Source organism: Triturus cristatus, chromosome 3_2 (genome assembly GCF_964204655.1).
Source record: "Triturus cristatus chromosome 3_2, aTriCri1.1, whole genome shotgun sequence".
NCBI lineage: Eukaryota > Metazoa > Chordata > Amphibia > Caudata > Salamandridae > Triturus > Triturus cristatus.
Window position 1 is genome coordinate 975,391,568 of NC_140584.1, and position 20,175 is coordinate 975,411,742.

The window sequence follows — 20,175 nt, forward strand, 5'->3', positions numbered from 1 at the left end:
GTTCAATGAATAGATTAGTGAGTTTACCAGAGTGTTAAACCGAATGAAGGAGCATGTGGAGGTGGTGCTGTGGGCGGTACAGTTTGTTCACGCCACCTTTACTGAATGTGCATTATATTGATTCGGAGTATTAAAACAAGTGGTTTAGTGGCAGTTTCCTTGCAAAGTAATATATAATTCAGTAAATGTACAAAGAGAGAGAGAGAATGAGAGAGAGAATGAGAGAGAGAATGAGAGAGAATATCTTTAATTGAAAGAGGGTTTTGTTTCGCTAATACTCATGGCCTCATTTGATAAATCTACATATACCCCCCCTCCTTCCCGCCCCCCCCAATAAATGTAATCCAGATCCAGGGTGATCTTGGAAACATTTGTGCCGATTGGTTTATTGGGGATAAGTTACAGGAGAATCCAAAAGTTGCTATTCCATTTGGGCAAATATAACTTAAATACCACTGGATAAACTCATATCAGACTTGGCATGAAGATAAAACTTATACTGATGCAATGCCGTCTCTTGGTGTACATTGATCAGTTTTTTAAAAACAATCCAATGAAAACTGGGGTAACAAATATGCAGATATTTGCAGTTGGGATTGGAGACCCAAATTTGAATAAGAGCTCCGATTATGATTGGCTGTCGAGATCTGCTCATTTTCTTTTCTCTGGCAGACATTGAGGCCCATGGAGTAGATTCGGAAAGATATTATGCAGGCCAGTATTTGAAGACACCTCAACTACTTTGAGGAATTGGTGGTACACCCTTAATGGGCGAAAAGCACAATTTTCTGTCCACTCACCAGATTTGAACATCGTGTTAGTAGACCGGTAGAAGACAATATGTACGATACTTGCCCCTTCTGTTACAATTAGTGTTGCTCCAAAATTTCTTACATAGTTCATATACTAGAGTTCAAGTCTACACATCCAACATAGTAATGGTTTGCCTAGGTAATATGCAGAGGCCATTGCAGATATTTCTGCAGAGTTTATGATACCTGCAGGAGATAGTTGTGGTCTGTAGCCAGTCAGAGGACAGTGATACTGGTCTCAGGTGTGGTCCAAAGGGTCCTGTAAACACAGATACTGCAGTTAAAGCATGGCTTAAGGACATTTCATTTGTCTGCTACATTTGTCCTCCAACGTTGCCTACTGGGTACCAATGGTGGGCATGGAAATAGATCACTGGCTGTGCCTGAAGGGTATGCCCTGTTCCAGGTCCCAAAGTGCACAGCCACACTCCGTGCCCAGTGGGTACTGTTGCTGAGGGGGACTGTGCACAGTGTGTAGCTGAAGGTCATGTGCAGGGCACAGTGGGCACAGCCACAGGCCTCGACCAATGTATAGTGTAAGCCTGTGGCCTGTCTCACTGGCCAGAGGTAATGGACTAAGGACATGGCAGTGGTTATGATGACCTGGATAGGAGGCAAAACAATCCATGCAAAGTTCAAGTAGTACCCAGAGAACAACATTGAGTTTATTCTATAAATCCAAGATCGAGTTTTAATTTATAATCCAACAAATACTTTTTCTGAAAACAGTGGTTGAGGGCACCAAATGGTTAAGAGGTAGAAACTGTGATATTGGCCTTTTACGCTGAGCAATGCAAAAATAATGCCCCCTGGTTAAGTGGCACATAACATCAGTTGATGTATGAAGTGGTATCACACATAATATTGCAAATGACATTGTCAAGACTATTCTTGAATGTTGGTGTGTTATGAAACTCTAAGTTAATATAGTGGCTCTTTTATGGACTCGCAGACCCCTTCTTTGGCATGTCGCAGCTCCTCTAAGGTATGGCTTTATATTTTCGGAATTCTGATGTATGGTGGTAATGGGGCACGTGACTTTATTAATGTGTAAATGAAGGCGCTTTTCTGCGTGTAAGCACATATTTGTCATACATATGTACCTCTTGGTGAGAGCTTCTGCTGCTGATTCTCATGGGAACTGCAACCTTTCTTGAGTTTGTGAAATTAGGTTGTTGGTGGGGCGTGGGGGAAGGGGTTAAACCCTAACCCTAATATTGGAATAATTTATTTAAACATTGTAGTGGAGTTCTTTAAAAATGCAATCAAATCAGTGGCGACTGCCACAAACAAAGGGTGGTGGAGCGAGTGGAGGGAACAAGGGAGGGGGAGCACAGGATAGGGGGTGTTAGAATATATTTAAAAAAAAAAAACTTACCTCAAGCCGCCGGCTGCCTCCCGCGTCGTGCTTCTTCTTATCTTTCCGGTCCTGCAGCCCCGGGGACACACTCCCATCCAATCACCACTAGCAGTGGGATTGGCCTGAGAAGGCTCAAAGGGCGCTTTGCTCAGGCTATGGCGACTGTGGGGGGTTTCTGCAGCCGGGCTGAAGAAAACCTAAGTGCGCATGTGTGTTTGTTAGGCCTAAGATGGACGGCCGAACACATATGCGCACTTAGGGAGTGAACATAGCACTCCTCCTCCCCCTTCCTGCACAAGCTGTCTCAGAGCTGGCAAATGAAAAATAAAACGATGCTAGAACGTCGTTTTACTTTTCATTTGCTAGCTCTGAACCAGGCAGTGGGGCAACGCCATTGCGGAGAAGCTGCCACTGAATGAAGTACACAATTGCCAAACACATTATTCTGGTCAGGCAGGCCTTACTAACATGTAAAAGTATCCACAGTGTGATTATTATAAATGGGTGGGGGGGACTTAGAAGAATATTTAGAGTCCCTTCCCTTTTGGCACTTATGACCAGGTATGATAAAAATGACAAAAGATGTTAGTGATGGCCCATTACAGAGCGGTTTACTGCTGCTCATTTTTATCCCACTTATAACGAAGCACTGTTATCAGCATAATGCTTCTTATAGCCAGAGCCTGTCGCCCCCCCCCGGGGTCACTTGAGGCCCCCATAGGGTGGTGACTGCCCTCCAGTTTGAAGACCCCTGCTCTGCTGTGATACTGTCTGGGAGGAATACACAAAGGCCAACACCCAACTATACCTCATCACTTGGCCCAGGATACATGATGCAGGCACCAAATGATTAGGACAAGAAAATGACAACTTTTTGAAAGTGGCATTTTCAGAATTTAGCTAATCAGAAGTAATAAATATTAAATGTTTTTAGGCGATCAATATTCAGTAGTATCCATGGTGTTCCTTCAGTTAAGGTTTTCAGGGAACAATGAGTATATTTTACATATTTTCAGAGAATACAGCTCATCACTGTAGTTAAAGTTGACATGCCACTGCAAAGGAAGTTTTGTTTTTGCACTAATGTCCAGTTGGAGGTAGAGGAAAAGATGTTTAAAATTCAACCTTTCAAGATTCAGATTGGTTCAAGAGCTTAAACATTATATGGGGAGTCCCAAATATCAATTACTTTCGCATATAATATGGAAATCTGCATTGGCGGCTTCCTAGAAAATGGGCTAATATACTTCAAAACGAAGGACACCAAATGTTGCAGGTGCACAGTGTACACTATATTCTTTGCCTTTTCTTGCTTCATTAAATGTCGTCCAGCCTTTCTTATTAAGCAAAAGCAACTGTACATTGAACAAGCTCCAGTGCTGTATTGGTTTGTAAATGTTCACAGACCTGATGTAATCCTTTGCCGAAAAAAGAGGGGCAGAACCATTGCACATGCGTTGACTCTGGGCGTGTCTGATTTTACTCAACCTTCAGTCTTTGCACACATTGGTGGATGCGATCATCAGAAAATAAACTTTACACAGAGTAAGAAACGCCCAACTGGGACTCCTACCACATCAACCTGCAAGCCACAAGTTATAAGTTATGGCTTATTTAATCAACACCAGCGAAAGTGCATCAACAAAGTCAGCGTGGGTAAGTCCAACTGGAACACTGACCTGCCACATGGAACTACAGCTCACAAGTCATGTTCGGTGCCAAGAACAAACATGTGGATCTTTACCAACGGCAGCTCATCAGCAGGCTCGCCGTGGCTGAAGCTTCTCAGCAGACTAGTACTTACAGTCATCACACACAGAGCACACGTTCTGATGTGTCTCAAAAACAAAACGTGCAAATATCCATGAAAACACATCACAATGGAGTATATTAGCTTCTAAACACCTAACCCTCCTTTGGTCTTAAGAATTTGATGTCATCAGAAGCCCTCATTGGCAATATATATATAGAATAAAGTATCTCCTGCTGTACAATATAGGGCTATTTCAAGTCACAGAGGAGCCCATGATAAAAGAATGGGTTCGTTTATAAGGTCATGAAACCCCAAAGTGACTTGCAATATCCTTTTAGTGAACAGAAGGGAGATTTTAAATCATCGTAGTACATGGTCAACCCATCACCCATCCCTCTAAGTGCTTAAATCCTTGGTGTCTTGCTCTTTTAAGCGGAAGAAGTAGTATGGTTGCAAGCATGAAGAGTAAAAACCGGAACAGTAGTGTAAAGTCAAGCCACCAAGAAGCAGTTAATAATATGTTGCACAAACATATTTGAAACAGTTTAATGTAAATCAAAGTTAATAGCTCGGAATGAGGAGAACATTCAGAGATTTTTTTTTCTTTTCACATAAAGAACTTTCAAGCAAAAAATAAACATGTTGCCATAAAGCTGCTCTTTCTTGTAGGGGTGTCGTTCTGTGAGCAGAAAATACACACAATCTGAGTTGAGTGTAGAAAAAGGGTTTTATTCTTCATAAGTACCAGACCCATGAACAAGCCATCCCTCTGGTCCTGGAGTCAGCTGACAACTGATAGCACCCACCAGCTCCAGAACCACCCAACTTTCTAAGAACATCTAACTCCACTCAAATGAACACAAGGACATTAGAATAAAGAAATGTGAAATAAACAGTGCTTCGCCTACAGCAACCTCATATAAAGAATTATATATAAAGCTGTTAACAAGCAGCTGTCCAGCTTCATAGAGAGCCATGACCTACTACACAGGACCCAAACTGGATTCTGCCCCTCATACAGCACAGGTCAGGCTTAATGCTGGCGACCAGAGTTGACCTGCCAGATCCGAGACGTTGGCGATTCGGCGGCACTGTTGCTGTTTGATCTCAGTGCAGAGTTCAACAATCTGCCCCACAGTATCTTGTTAAACAAGCATTTACAATGCAATGGTCTCGGCATTGGTAAAGTTAGAGCTATTGGCATTGCTCATGACATTATTTTTGTTTATGTTTTTGTTTTTAAAACATTTAAAGAAACGGCATTGTTATTTACAATGTCAATAGCTTAATCACTCTCAAATGCGAGACCTATTGCATTTGCACCCACACACAGAGCCACCTACACACACATTGATTAAGCTATTGACATTGTAAATAACAATGCCGTTTATTTACATGTTTTAAAAACAAAAACATAAACAAAAATGTCATGAGCAATGCCAATAGCTCTAACTTTAACAATGCCGAGAGCGTTGCATTGTAAATGCTTGTTCAGATAACCCCTCGATTTACTTAGCTGACTGTGTTTATACCCCTTCACTTCTGAAAGCTCTCAGTTGTCCCCTTTTTCACCCGCCAGCTGCTATGCTATCCTCTCCGTCTTTTTCGCACAGAAGAAAGGGAAAGCCAGAGCAAATTGGGATTTTTAAAGAGCTTCCCTTTCTTCCCGCGGCATAGCTTCTTGGCGGGGGGAGGTCACACCTGAGGCACAACTAGAGTCAAATTTCTTGTGGGGTGGGGGGTCTGATTCTTCAAGCAAAAGGTAGAGTGGAGGTGCAGGGGCTCTAAGGAGTGATAAACATCAAAGCCTCGTTAACGAGCAAAAGGTCTTTTAAAGACCTGTGAAGTACTCTGGTGCCGCTGTGTTTGTACCCAGGAAACTGTCTCATCCCGGGCTGCGACACACGAGGGGGGGTGGGGGTGGCGAACGCCTTCGAGTCCAATGGGCGTTGCGCGCCTGGGTCACACGTTGCTCTGCTTTGGCGCCATGGCATCACTGCTCTCCTTGTGAAATCACCAATATGTGAGCATGCGCCGCAGTGTAGAAATGCGATGCATGCTCACATGACTTGGTGTGACAGTGAGTACCGGTACTCTATTTAATAACGTAGAAGTGCCAGTACTGTTGGAGGAGGAAAACATAAGTGCCGGTACTCAGTACCGGTGAGTACCGCCCCATTTAAAGCACTGCGGGATAGGCACCGCCGCAAGTCGTCGAGTTCGCACCTTGAGGTGTCGTAGATAAGTGAAAATACATCCATGTGTGACGGCGAACCTCTTGAGCAGGGCCACTGAGCAGCTACTTGGTGGAAGGAGGAAAGACCTGGACGGAGGATGTGGTCTGACACTAGACTGCCGACTTTGGTGCTGGAAATCAGGGTTCTAGCCTCGGGGTCGCGTCCACATCCTGTGATTCTGGGTAAATCACTTCATCTCCCCGTGCCTGAATATGTAATGCAAATACGGTGCACTGCTCATGTACAGCGCTCCAATACCTTCGGGTCGAACTCGCGCTATATAAAAGATGCAAAAAAAAAAACCTTACTTTAGGCACCCCCCCATAGGTGGTAGGCGCTATACTGATATGAATAACACAAATCGCTCCGTCTCAGCACACACCGGAGGATCTGCTAGGCGCTATGCAGACGAGACCTCGCTATACCTATGTGTATAACAGAAGGCGCTCCGTCTCAGCACACACCGGATGATCTACTAGGCGCTATGCAGACGAGGAGGCGCTGTACCTATGTAATTAGATATCACACATACGCCATGCTTTGGTGGTGGCAGTGCCACGTCAGGAGAGAGGGCCCGAGTGCTGGCTCACTGCCACCGAAGCCGGTTCGCGGTACTCACACCCTTCCCCCATGGTGTCCCGTTTCCTTCCACACTCCTGTGCACACCACGTGCGTGGAAAGGCTGCTGTCCTGCTCGCCGGTCTCTGGTTTTAGGGACCCTGGTGCTGCTGTGCGCGTTGTAACCAGAGGGGGATAGAGTGAGTTAATCATCTCTGCCCCTTCGGTCCCGTCGCATCTCTTGGGGCCTCTAAGCGGTTGTGTTCTATAAGTTAAGTTAGGCTGTGCATTGCGCCTTTATTCCCAGAGTGCGCAGATGTTTCCGCGCAGTGATCCTCGTAGTCCACGTCTGCACACACACAGGCTTCTAAAGTTAAAGCCATTTTCTTTGTTGATGGTATTCTATAGCAAAGCAAATGGCTTTAACTTAATTAAAGGCGAGGCCGATTTTCAATGCTTGTTGTTTATTGCGTTGCCTTCTGGTGCTGGCTTTTCTGATGTAGTGCTAGCAGGTATCCTACACTGCAACCTATGATGTGCTTTAGTGTAGTAGCAGCAGTTTTCAGTGCAGCCCGGTCTTGCGGTCATGGTTATAGCTGTACTTCACATTACATTTGGCGGTAGCAGCAAGTAGGTATTTTGCGGTGGAGGGTGGGGTGGCCTATGGTAGTGCCCGGCTGCTGTTAGAGGTGTACACATAGCTTTTCCATATGCTCTTCATGATGAGCGGCAATACATGTCTCTCATGCCAAGACATGAGAACTCTTGCCCTGCTTCTAGGGCCTCGAGCCAACCTCTCTCCTGACTTTGCACATGGCTTTACCCAGTGGCAAATCACAACGAGTCCTGATTTTTAGGTCTCCAGTTGGACAAGAGCTCTTGATTTGACCAGAGTTCTAGATACATTATACTTCACAATGGGGATTTTCAGTCACCGCTCTATATCCATTGGTCTGTCATTCACATTTTTCTTCCGCCCTATACAGCCTTTAGGACGGAGCAGTGGGTGCCGGGGATTGTTGAAACCCTGCCCTGCAGTGCTTAATTTGAGCCAGTGGTTTACGGTGCTCTGCAGAACACTGCCACTTATGACAGCCGCCACATGGTTTACAAATTAACAGAACAAACGTTATTTATTCATTCAATATACAATAAAAATACCTGCCGCGCAGGTCATTGTTACGGTTTCAGAGGCCTCAAATAGTGTGAATTGTCAATTACACACATGTACTGCCATTGGCAGCGCTGGCTGACGTGGGCCCTAGTACTTAATTGTTTTATTATTACAAATTAAGCACTGCCCACCAGCTGCTGAGACTATGCTGCCGGGAAGGGGGGAGGGGTGGAGCAGCAGCAGGCGAGCAACTGGCAGTCCCGGGGGTTCTTCAGTCCCTGAACTCATCTGTGGGGCCTGTAGCGGTGCTTCTCGGGTGAGCTCCGATACTGTACTGGAGATGGGCAGGAGTGTGTCCCTGTGGCTGGGCAGTACCTGGCCTGGTGTTGAGGTACTGTACTGCATGCAGATGGGCCCCAGTCTCTCCCACTGGACACCAGTGCCAGTCCCGGGGTGTGCAGTACATGGCCTGCTGCTGCTCTGATGCTGTGCTGCAGTGGAGGGGGCACCAGTACTAGTCCCGGGAGCAGTTCAGTACCTGGCCAGCTTCTGATTTGGTGTGTTTTGTTAGGAGTTTAATGCAGTGCCTGTCCGGACGCAGCCCTGGCTCTGTACAAGTGGGCACTGCACCAGTGATTGGGTAGTTATTGGCCTGGTAATGTGAACAGCAGTACCTGCCCCTGCCGGCAAGCAGGCTGCTCTGCATCTAACAAGGTACACCCCAGTGTCTAATAGCGAACAATGAAAACTGCTGGTTGCTTTGTAGATAAATCGCACATTACGTGAAGAAATAAAAATTAGATTTATTTGGAACCGGGCGGTATAAATAAAGCAAGCACTAAACCAATAATGTCTGCAAATACTGAAGATGAACAGTAAAAAATGTAATATGCTAACGGAACGCTGATGTAAGGCGTTAAAACGTAATATGCGCGATGTTGTCATGATCGGTTTTCTTGAGAAAATAGTTTTATAAAAGAAAGCAAAAGGTACAACATATTAAAACAAGCGCATGCAGATGGGCCCCAGTCTCTCCCACTGGACACCAGTGCCAGTCCCGGGGTGTGCAATACATCGCCTGCTGCGGCTCTGATGCTGTGCTGCAGTGGAGGGGGCACCATTACTAGTCCCGGGAACAGTTCAGTACCTGGCCAGCTTCTGATTTGGTGCGCGATGTTGTCATGATCGGTTTTTTACAAAAAATAGTTTTATAAAAGAAAGCAAAAAGTACAATATATTAAAACAAGCTTGGCGCACGGATGCTCCTCTCTCTCTCTGCTTTGGGCGAGCGGGGTCAGCGCGGTCCTGAAAGAGGATCGCACCGGAGCTTGAAGCAGAAATGCCTCGGAGAAAGGCGGCGTCCTTTTCGGATTCGGGGGCGTGTTTTTCTGTTCTCTCCTCTTGCCATTGGCTGGAGGAGATAATTAGAAAAGTTGCAAAAAACACGCCCCCGAATCCGAAAAGGACGGGGCCTGTTCGGAGTGACGGACCTCTTCTCCAATGGCTGGCCAGCATTCAAGAGGCCAGCCAATGGAGAAGAGGAGAGAAGAGGGGCGGGTTCAAGCCCCTCTTCTCCAAAACATTAAATCTCCGGACTTCCGGTTCTGCCTTTGGCAGACCGGATGGTCCCGAGACCTAAAAAGACTCTGGCAGTGTGGGGTAGGACATAACGCACAGTTATGGGTTGCTTCTTTTTTGCAAGGTCGCACCTTTCAGGTGTTACAGAAGCCCCACAAGTGAAAGGTGCTCCCTCTGAAGCTAGGAGTGCCGAAGGGCTCCTCGTTGAGCCCAACCCTGTTTAATGTATATGTGCAACAATTAGCGGACGTAATTCAGAGCTCTGGGTTTACAATCATGTCATCTGCGGATGACACACAGATCATCATTACGTTGTCGAAAAAAGAAAAAAATATGGCCACTTCCCTAGGCCTCTGTTTGGCAGAGGTGGCTAAATTGATGGGCGCAAATTGTCTAAAGCTCAGTGCTGAAAAGGCAGAGGTCCTGCCAGACCTTGGGCAACCACTCAAACATTTGGTCAACGGCATGGTGGCCAAAGGAGCTGGGTCTGGTCCTGACCACAAACCCATGGTCAAGAATCTCGGTATTTGGGTAGATGAAACATTGTTGTTTGACATCAAAATCTCTGCATTGGCAGGGACATGTTTTGGAATCCTTAAAATGCTGAGAAAAATTCTGTGCTTCCTTCCGGATGCAGCAAGGAGGACAGTAGTTCCGGCTTTGATAAATCAAGACTGGACTACTGGAATGTCTTTCATCTTAGAGTGTCACAGGGGGGGATGCACAGACTACCAAGCGTGCAGAACGCTGCAGCCTGAGGTATAGTGAATTTGCCTAAGCGTGCGTCTATGGAGGCAGTGCTTGAGCATCTCCATTGGCTCCCTGTGAGACAGCGTCTTCATTCAAGGCCTTGTCTTACTGTTACAAGGCCTCGAATAACAAAGGTTATTGATATTTGCAACGGTTTATCAAACCTTATGTTCCACTGAGGACCCTTGGATCAGCGATCCCCAGATTTTCAAATGTCCGCATGAGTGGGGGCTAGTTTGGCTACCTGGCGCCTAAACTGTGGAATGCTCAGCCTTTAGCAGTGTGCCGGGCCCAGTCAGAAAACTTGTTTAGGAAAAAGCTCAAAACCTGTTCTTTAGTTCAGGATGCAGGGGGTATGATAGCATTGAGGGGGGGAGGGGGGCTTCTGAACCCTGCGCTGGGACACCTCAAATGAGGTAGCTGTGCGCTTTAGAAATCACATTATTATTATTTAATATATTGCCAACTCGACCCATTGGTATTGGTGCATTTGATATGAGCGCTTATTATATTACACAAGGTCAGATTCATTATTTATAGGCAGGGGGAGTGATTTGCCCAGAAACACAGGATTATGAGGCGACGCCATGACTCGAACCTGGGTGTCCGCTCTGGCCATAAGGCCGCACCCTGGGTAGAGGGAGGCAGGCAGGAGCCACATGAAAGCTAGGCTCATTATGGGCTCGAGGTTCAATAGGACCTCGAGCTGAGCCAGAGCCACACTTCCGGCTCCAGCCTGGCTCGAGCTTTCAGTGGCTCGCCTACCTCAAATTAAATTTGCAGCTTCACATAAACCCATGGCACAGCTCACGCCTCTCCCTGTGGCCAGAAAACCGTTAAGTGGAAGAGATTTTGTTGCACAGCAATGAAATCCACATGCTGCACATATCTGAAAAACACATGAGCACCTCGAGGGCACATAGATCACGTGCCCTCATCTTTGCTGGTTTCGATTGCACCCACTTATGTTACATGTTTGACTCTTCATTCTGTCAGGCCCTAAGGGTTAGAAAGGAGTGTTACCCGTAACCCTTGATTTGCAGCTTATGTTTTAGCTTCACATGTAAGGTTTGGAATATTACAGTTTGTTTTCCTTTTCAAAGTCTTTTGCTTTCAGTTTCAGGCGTGCATTGCATGACTTGTGATTCTGGAACCCACGCTGTACCAGAACACACACTCCTCTGAAACAAGTGAACATGATTCATGAGTCTTGCATTTCTGATTAGATTCTGATCCATAGATTTGTTTCTGCAGAGCTGTTTTTAGGTCTCGCCTGAGCCAGCGCTTTAGAGCTGCCCTGGCGAGAGTTTTAGTAAGCGGCATTTGGAAGTGCAAACTAGTGCTTCTTTGAAGCCTCCACCTACAGTGCATGTGCGCCGGGCGCGCGCACCATTTGTCGTCCATCGTGATCACTTTCGCAGCTGCTTTGATGTTCTCAGTGAGCCGCGCGGCCACTGAGACCATCAAAGCGGCCGCAAAAGTGCACACCATGCTACCCCCCTCCCTTATCCCACTTCCTGCTACACACACTCACGATCGCTGCGAAAGCGGCCAACGCTTGTGGTAACATGGCGCCCGCCTAGGCAATTTCTTTTATGTGCACTAATGCCCAGCGACAATTACTTATTTACTAACATGGAGCCAGCTCCGGGTGCAAATTACTTATTTACCAGCATGCTGCTTTACTCGCAGACAGGCAATATCATTTATGGCCACGGGCGCCGCGCTTTGTTTTACAGCACCCGCTTTCATGTATCTCTCTTGGTCCACGTTTAAAAAGCAGCAGCGGCGCTGCTGATCAACTTTTGCTGCTACTGATCAAACTGCATGTTTTAAGAGGTGGGTGGGGTGGGAGGGAGCCCAGCAAGACCGAGCCTCTGCCCCCCCATTGCAACTGAACATGCTGTAAGAACTCCACGCAGACGTCTCTTCCCACTTACTAAAGGAGACAATTACCTATTTGCTAACATGGCGCTAGCGCCGGGCGCCACTTACTTATTTACTAGCAACAAACCAGAGGTGCACCACACGAAACACTTAAGAACACAGAGTTCATTTCTAATTACAAAATTCCTTCAGAAATCATTCCTTGTATTCATTTTATTTTCATTTTTTAATTTTTTAAATATTTTCAAGAGACATAACATTTAGTTCCTATGACTCTACAGATAGACCAGCCGACGTGTTTCGTCCTGAACCAGGACTTCTTCAGGGCACTGAATTATAACGGAGAACAAAGATGGTATCTCCGTGAATGTTCGCCAATCTTTTATACTTTTAAACTGAAAGGCAGAGTTCCATCCAATCAGATAAGATAACGCCAACACTGGACAGTAAATGACACGTCATTTGATATTTTCAGGGAGTGCCATTTTGGCCCGTTTCTTTCGTGGAGATCAGTGCTAATGTGTGGCATCAATAGATAGGTTTCTGTTTATTTTATGATGACGAAATATGAACATTGATATATTATGCTGCAATGAACATAGATCCTTGGAAAAAGAAAAAACACTAAATAGCACAGTTTTGCAGTATGGTATAGTGCGAAAAAGCACCTCCCTACATAATCTGTCACATAGAAAGAAGGTTTCTCCAACAGCTCATAGTAGTGGTTGTTTTTCTCTCCTGGCAAGCTAGCTAACCTTTGGCTGGAGCCGCTATCGTTTGTGGTATGTAGGTGCGTCAGGGTAGGTCCCGGAATGATGTGTCAGTTCCCGACTTCAGGATATCCATTTAAGCTCAATATATGTTTAGCGAATCTCAGTGGAACACATCTGAAGATCATGGGAGGGCATTCCTTAAATTTAGCATGGATCATGCCCACCTGAATATACATTAAAATCCCAGATCTAAAGTAACTGCAGTTCGAGGATATGTAAGCATATGCAAATCACAAATCTGAAAACGTACAGGGAGGAACTTAATCAACCATGATCAACCTATAGCAAGATGGGTGAAGGCGTACCAGATTACGGCTCTAGGTGGCTGTGTGGGAGTAGGCTACACGGAGACAGTACAAAAGTACTCGCATTTGCAACCTTCATTAGTAAATATTGCGTCGCCGATTGAGCGCCACATTAATATTTGGAATCCCACCCGCCATGTGCTAAATAATTGTATGTATTTGTGCTTTTTCTTTCAGACCGTACCAGAAGCTCTAACAATAGATGCCTTACTGGACATGAATGAGTTGAAGGTGAAGGAAACTATGCGGCGGTACGGTGCCAGCACCGAAGAGTGCCTGCGGCTCAATGACGCCCTCATCAGCTTACGGAAGGTGGCGAGAGCAGGTATTTAGAACTCATTTCCATCTGATTGGACAGAAGACTTCACCCTGTATGTGGTTCCTACTTTTGCATCCCTCACCAATGCTAGTGTTTTTGGGCCTTCTTTTTAACATAACTATCATCATATTTCACTGGTAAATCCTTCATTTCAGTTGGTGGCTGTCCGTTCCAAAATAAGTTTTACAATAGTTCCATGCATAAAGTAGTGACATTTCACGCACTTACCAATGGAAATTGAGCAGTTACATGTTTAAGGTATCTTTTGAAAAGTATGGAACTCCAAGATGTCCGCTACATTCGCAAAGTCAAGTAGACTTCAACATATTGTCATATAATATCAGCCATCAAAAATATTGGCATGTAATTACACCGCTATCCAGCATTTACCCCCAGAATATAGCTATTGGTGGAGTTAGGATTGCAGTTTAACATAGTCCTGCAGTAAGTAGGAAGTGTTTTCAGCTATAATTGGGAACGGTTAACCTGTGGACATTTTTGGGGATAGAAGATATTGTTTGGTAGGTGTTTTCCCAGTTTGTGCTTTTTGTATTTTTGGGTCTCTGTTTTCACATAGAGCTTGTATTTAAAGTAAAGCAGGGTAGTTTGTTTCCATCAAGGTCTGGATATTCTAGGGATTTGAAATGTGGTTAGAATTAGACATGTCTTTTTCATAACAGTCAGTTGGAGGAGACATACATGTGTATAAATAGTGTTTGGGGATCGAACCGCGGTCTATTTGAGGGATTTCAGGTTCTTAAAGGAATCTATTTTGCATATGCTCATCACCATGGCACCTGGAATTAACGGTAGTCCTAATATTGTATTCTGGCAAGCGCAGTAAAGCCTTGCATGGCGACGGATTTAGGTGTATTTCTAGAAGTGCACAACTGTTTGAAATCTACTGATAGATGTTGATCCAGGGAGAAATCCGAGCGTCACTTAGCGGGGTCAGGCGGAATGCTGTAATCCCTGTTGGAGCACGCCGAGCCGACACTGTGCTGCAGGGGGATTTGCGAGCATTACGAAGCTCTTCATCACTGTTTTTGACTCATCTTTTAGGACCAGTCAGAAGTTTGATCCTCGTGGAAACAAACATGTTTTTAGCCGTGTAACTGTGAAGGTAAAGTAACGAACGGACCAAAAGTGCGTTTTCACTGATTACGAAATCATAGCACCAGCAATAGGCAACACTCCCCACCCCACCACAATAGCATGCATGTTCTACGCATAAATAAAACACACCACACATTTTTTTTGTTTGTGTAAATAATGCTGCAGGTTTATTACATACACCGTTATGTAATATGGTGGGTTATCTTTCGGGCGATCCAAGGGCAGGCAACCTTCTGGGCTGCCTGCCCGCCTGATGAGCCAAGCAGCACTAGGGCGAACCCCATCTGTGCTGCCCCTGCTGGTGATCCTCTTCCCGGATTACGGTCCCTTATTACTCACGTCCTTTCAGGGCAGAGTGTAGCAAAGCAAGCCCCCAGTTGTTCAGGCCCACAATCGCCCGAAGGACTAACGGGGCGCCGACACGGTTTTCCAGGAACCTCCCATGAGGCTCTTGGGGTCTGGCACCCCCTATGGTGCCACGCAGAGGTACCCTTCGTACCCATTTGCTTCCAGATCTGCCTGCAACGAAAAAGTACAACATTCTATGCCTCCCCCGCTGTTTCCACGCCGGGTAAGCGGTAGGGTGGGAGACGGTGTGTCCAGGGCGCAAAAGAGGAAGGCCAGTGGGTGAGGGAGGCCTATATTCTCTCCTCGCGCCCCGGAAATAACGCGCCCTGTGTGCCGCAGCACCCTGGCTGCCAGAGTAGGGAGACTCCTCCCCGAGGGGTCCCCACCCTGAGAAGAGGGGGGGTGGGCTGGTGCCTTGCTAGCATTAGAGGCCTGCCCTCCTTAGGGCAGTCGCAGTTCACCAGTAGGTCACATGCACTGCTCCTGACCACCCAGGCTGAAAGAGGACTTGATCGCCACATAGCTCCAGGAGGGAATGAAGTCACTAGCCACATTAATGCTGGCTACGGGGCCTGCGGGCCTGTTATAGACCCAGCTTTCCCTCGTGACTGCGTTGTGTGACCCTGGCCTAATCCCTATCTCCTTGGGCTTGCCTTTCTTTGTGTGCTCCAATATGGGTGTGATGGTAAGTGGGTGCATTACAAAAACCGACGATCTCAAATAGTTTGAAAATGCCATATGTCCTTTCAACACCGTTCCAGCAACCCCAACGCCAGCCTATTCCTGACCTTTGCTTAATTGATGTCATTGGAAACCACCTTCTGTGAATATGCTTGACTGATTTGTAGCGGAATATATCTCCAACAGGTTGTTAGACCATTAAGAGCTGTTTTTCTCCCCAAACACACTACTTTCTGGTTTTAAACTCGTCCTGGCTCCCAGTAAGATCCTCTCCCTTTTGATGTTAGGGGGAATAAGTTCAACTCAATCCGCGCATTTCGCATTGCAAGTAAAATAGCAGGCTGTGTAGCTGGCCCATGGCTCCACATCACTTGTGACATCGTCAACCACCCCAGAAAGAAGAAACATCCCAGCATGCTATGTTAAACAAGCATTTGCAATGCAATAGGTCTCGCATTTATACGAGTTTGAGCTATTGGCATTGTAAAATTACAATGCCTTTTATTTATGTTTTGGTTTTAAAACAAATAAAAGGCATTGTCATTTACAATGTCAGTAGCATAAACTCGCATAAAAGCAGTGTGCGGCGTGCAGCAGTGTGCGGCGTGCAGCAGTGTGCGGCGTGCAGCAGTGTGCGGCGTGCAGCAGTGTGCGGCGTGCAGCAGTGTGTGGTGCAGCAGTGTGCGGTGTGCAGCAGTGTGTAGCGTGCAGCAGTGTTTCGTGTAGTAGTGTGAGGCATGCAGCACTGTGTGGCATGCAGCGGCGTGCAGCAGTGTGCGGCGTGCAGCAGTGTGCGGCGTGCAGCAGTGTGTGGCGTGCAGCAGTGTTTCGTGTAGCAGTGTGAGGCATGCAGCACTGTGTGGCGTGCAGTGGCGTGCAGCAGTGTGCGGCGTGCAGCAGTGTGCGGCGTGCAGCAGTGTGCGGCGTGCAGCAGTGTTGTGCAGCATGCAGCAGTGAGTAATGCAGCAGTGTGTGGCGTGCAGCAGTGTGCAGCGTGCAGCAGTGTGTACCGTGCAGCAGTGTGGCGTGCAACAGTGTTTCGTGTAGCATTGTGCGGCGTGCAGCAGTGTGTGGCATGCAGCAGTGTGTGGCGTGCAGCAGTGTTTCGTGCAGCAGTGTGTGGCGTGCAGCAGTGTGTGGCGTGCAGCGGCATGCAGCAGTGTGTGGCATGCAGCAGTGTGCTGCGTGCAGCAGTGTCGTGCAGCATGCAGCAGTGAGTAATGCAGCAGTGTGCAGCAGTGTGCGGCGTGCAGCAGTGTGTGCCGTGCAGCAGTGTTTCGTGTAGCAGTGTGCGGCGTGCAGCAGTGTGCGGCGTGCAGCAGTGTGTGGCGTGCAGCAGTGTGTGGCGTGCAGCAGTGTGTGGCGTGCAGCAGTGTTTCGTGTAGCAGTGTGCGGCGTGCAGCAGTGTGCGGCGTGCAGCAGTGTGCGGCGTGCAGCAGTGTGTGGCGTGCAGCGGCATGCAGCAGTGTGTGGCGTGCAGCGGCATGCAGCAGTGTTCGGCGTGCAGCAGTGTGCGGCGTGCAGCAGTGTGCGGCGTGCAGCAGTGTTTCGTGTAGCAGTGTGAGGCATGCAGCACTGTGTGGCGTACAGCGGCGTGCAGCAGTGTGCGGTGTGCAGCAGTGTGAGGCGTGCATCAGTGTTTCATATAGCAGTGTGAGGCGTGCAGCAGTGTGTGGCGTGCAGCAGTGTGTAATGCAGCAGTGTGTAATGCAGCAGTGTGCTGCGTGCAGCAGTGTTGTGCAGCATGCGGCAGTGAGTGATGCAGCAGTGTGCAGCAGTGTGAGGCGTGCAGCAGTGTGAGGCGTGCAGCAGTGTGCGGCGTGCAGCAGTGTTTCATGTAGCAGTGTGAGGCGTGCAGCAGCGTGCAGCAGTGTGAGGTGTGCAGCAGTGTTTTGTGTAGCAGTGTGCGGCATGCAGCAGTGTGCGCCGTGCAGCAGCGTGCGGCAGTGTGTGGCGTGCGGCAGTGTGTGGCGTGCAGCAGTGTGTGGCGTGCAGCAGTGTGTGGCGTGCAGCAGTGTGTGGCGTGCAGCAGTGTGTGGCGTGCAGCAGTGTGTGGCGTGCAGCAGTGTGCGGCGTGCAGCAGTGTGCGGCGTGCAGCAGTGTGTGGTGTGCAGCAGTGTGTGGCGTGCAGCAGTGTGTGGCATGCAGCGGCGTGCAGCAGTGTGCGGTGTGCAGCAGTGTGCGGCGTGCAGCAGTGTGCGGCGTGCAGCAGTGTTTCGTGTAGCAGTGTGAGGCAAGCAGCACTGTGGCGTGCAGCGGCGTGCAGCAGTGTTTCGTGTAGCAGTGTGCGGCATGCAGCAGTGTGCGGCATGCAGCAGTGTGTGGCATGCAGCAGTGTGTGGCGTGCAGCAGTGTGCGGCGTGCAGCAGTGTGCGGCGTGCAGCAGTGCGGCGTGCAGCAGTGTTTCATGTAGCATCGTGAGGCATGCAGCACTGTGTGGCGTGCAGCGGCGTGCAGCAGTGTGCGGCGTGCAGCAGTGTGCGGCGTGCAGCAGTGTGTGGCGTGCGGCAGTGTGTGGCGTGCGGCAGTGTGCGGCGTGCGGCAGTGTGCGGCGTGCGGCAGTGTGAGGCGTGCAGCAGTGTGAGGCGTGCAGCAGTGTTTCGTGTAGCAGTGTGCGGCGTGCAGCAGTGTGCGGCGTGCAGCAGTGTAATGCAGCAGTGTGCTGCGTGCAGCAGTGTCGTGCAGCATGCAGCAGTGAGTAATGCAGCAGTGTGCAGCAGTGTGCGGCGTGCAGCAGTGTGCGGCATACAGCAGTGTGCGGTGTGCAGCAGTGTGAGGCATGCAGCAGTGTGAGGTGCAGCAGTGTGTGGTGTGCAGCAGTGTGCGGCGTGCAGCAGTGTGTAATGCAGCAGTGTGTAATGCAGCAGTGTGCGGCAGTGTGCAGCGTGCAGCAGTTTGTGGCTTGCAGCAGTGTGCGGCATGCAGCAGTGTGCGGCGTGCAGCAGTGTGCGGCGTGCAGCAGTGTGCAGCGTGCAGCAGTGTTTTGTGTAGCAGTGTGAGCCATGCAGCACTGTGTGGCGTGCAGCAGTGTGCAGCGTGCAGCAGTGTTTCGTGTAGCAGTGTGAGGCGTGCAGCAGTGTGCAGTGTGCGGTGTGCAGCAGTGTGTAATGCAGCAGTGTGCTGCGTGCAGCAGTGTCGTGCAGCATGCAGCAGTGAGTAATGCAGCAGTGTGCAGCAGTGTGTGGAGTGCAGCAGTGTGCGGCATGCAGCAGTGTTTCATGTAGCAGTGTGAGGCATGCAGCACTGTGGCGTGCAGCGGCGTGCAGCGTGCAGCAGTGTGAGGCATGCAGCAGTGTGAGGCATGCAGCAGTGTTTCGTGTAGCAGTGTGTGGCGTGCAGCAGTGTGCGGCGTGCAGCAGTGTGTAATGCAGCAGTGTGCGCAGCAGTGTGCGGCATGCGGCAGTGTGCAGTGTGCAGCAGTGTGCGGCGTGCAGCAGTGTGAGGCATGCAGCAGTGTTACATGCAGCAGTGTGCGGCGTGCAGCAGTGTGCGGCGTGAAGCAGTGTGTAATGCAGCAGTGTGCTGCGTGCAGCAGTGTCGTGCAGCATGCAGCAGTGAGTAATGCAGCAGTGTGCAGCAGTGTGTGGTGTGCAACGGCGTGCAGCAGTGTGCGGCGTGCAGCAGTGTTTCATGTAGCACTGTGTGGCATGCAGCACTGTGTGGCATGCAGCGGCGTGCAGCAGTGTGTGGCGTGCAGCAGTGTTTCGTGTAGCAGTGTGCGGCATGCAGCAGTGTGCGGCGTGCAGCAGTGTGTAATGCAGCATTGTGCGCAGCAGTGTGCGGCGTGCGGCAGTGTGCGGCAGTGTTCGGCGTGCAGCAGTGTTCGGCGTGCAGCAGTGTGTGGCGTGCAGCAGTGTGAGGCGTGCGGCGTGCGGCAGTGTGCGGCGTGCAGCAGTGTGCGGCGTGCAGCAGTGTGCGGCATGCGGCAGTGTTCGGCGTGCAGCAGTGTTCGGCGTGCAGCAGTGTTCGGCGTGCAGCAGTGTGAGGCGTGCAGCAGTGTGAGGCGTGCAGCAGTGTGTGGCGTGCAGCAGTGTGCGGCGTGCAGCAGTGTGCGGCGTGCAGCAGTGTGTAATGCAGCAGTGTGTAATGCAGCAGTGTGTGGCGTGCGGTAGTGTACTGCGTGCAGCAGTGTGTGGCATGCAGCAGTGTGGGGCATGCAGCAGTGTGTGCCGTGGTTTGTAAACAACAAGAAAAGCGGACATCAAAGGAAGGGTGGGAGGGAACGAGCATATGGGGTGTGAGTTATAACGAAAGTTAATTGTTGTAAGAGGGGATGCAGGAAGTGAGGCCGAGCGCGCGCTGGCGAAAGCAGTCTGCTGCTTTCAAGCCAGATGCCAGCTTCACGCTTGAATGCCTCACATGCACTGGCCATAAACCGCATTCCTAAGGTCTTGTGCCCCTTACTAAATCTCTCTGAATGCGTGAGGCGGCATGCAGCAGTGTGAGGCGTGCAGCAGTGTGCGGCATGCGGCAGTGTTCGGCGTGCAGCAGTGTGTGGCGTGCAGCAGTGTGTGGCGTGCAGCAGTGTGCGGCGTGCAGCAGTGTGCGGCGTGCAGCAGTGTTTCGTGTAGCAGTGTGAGGCAT

General features: G+C 49.1%; 1 protein-coding gene across 1 annotated transcript in view; it reads left to right on the forward strand.

Annotated features, from left to right (window-relative positions):
- Window positions 1–20,175, forward strand: part of KSR1 (kinase suppressor of ras 1) — a 510,276-nt gene that overhangs the window by 316,264 nt on the left and 173,837 nt on the right. Inside the window, exon 3 of the mRNA XM_085649554.1 lies at window positions 13,305–13,452. Coding sequence (XP_085505680.1) covers window positions 13,305–13,452 — 148 coding nt within the window. The remainder of the gene's footprint in view (window positions 1–13,304; window positions 13,453–20,175) is intronic.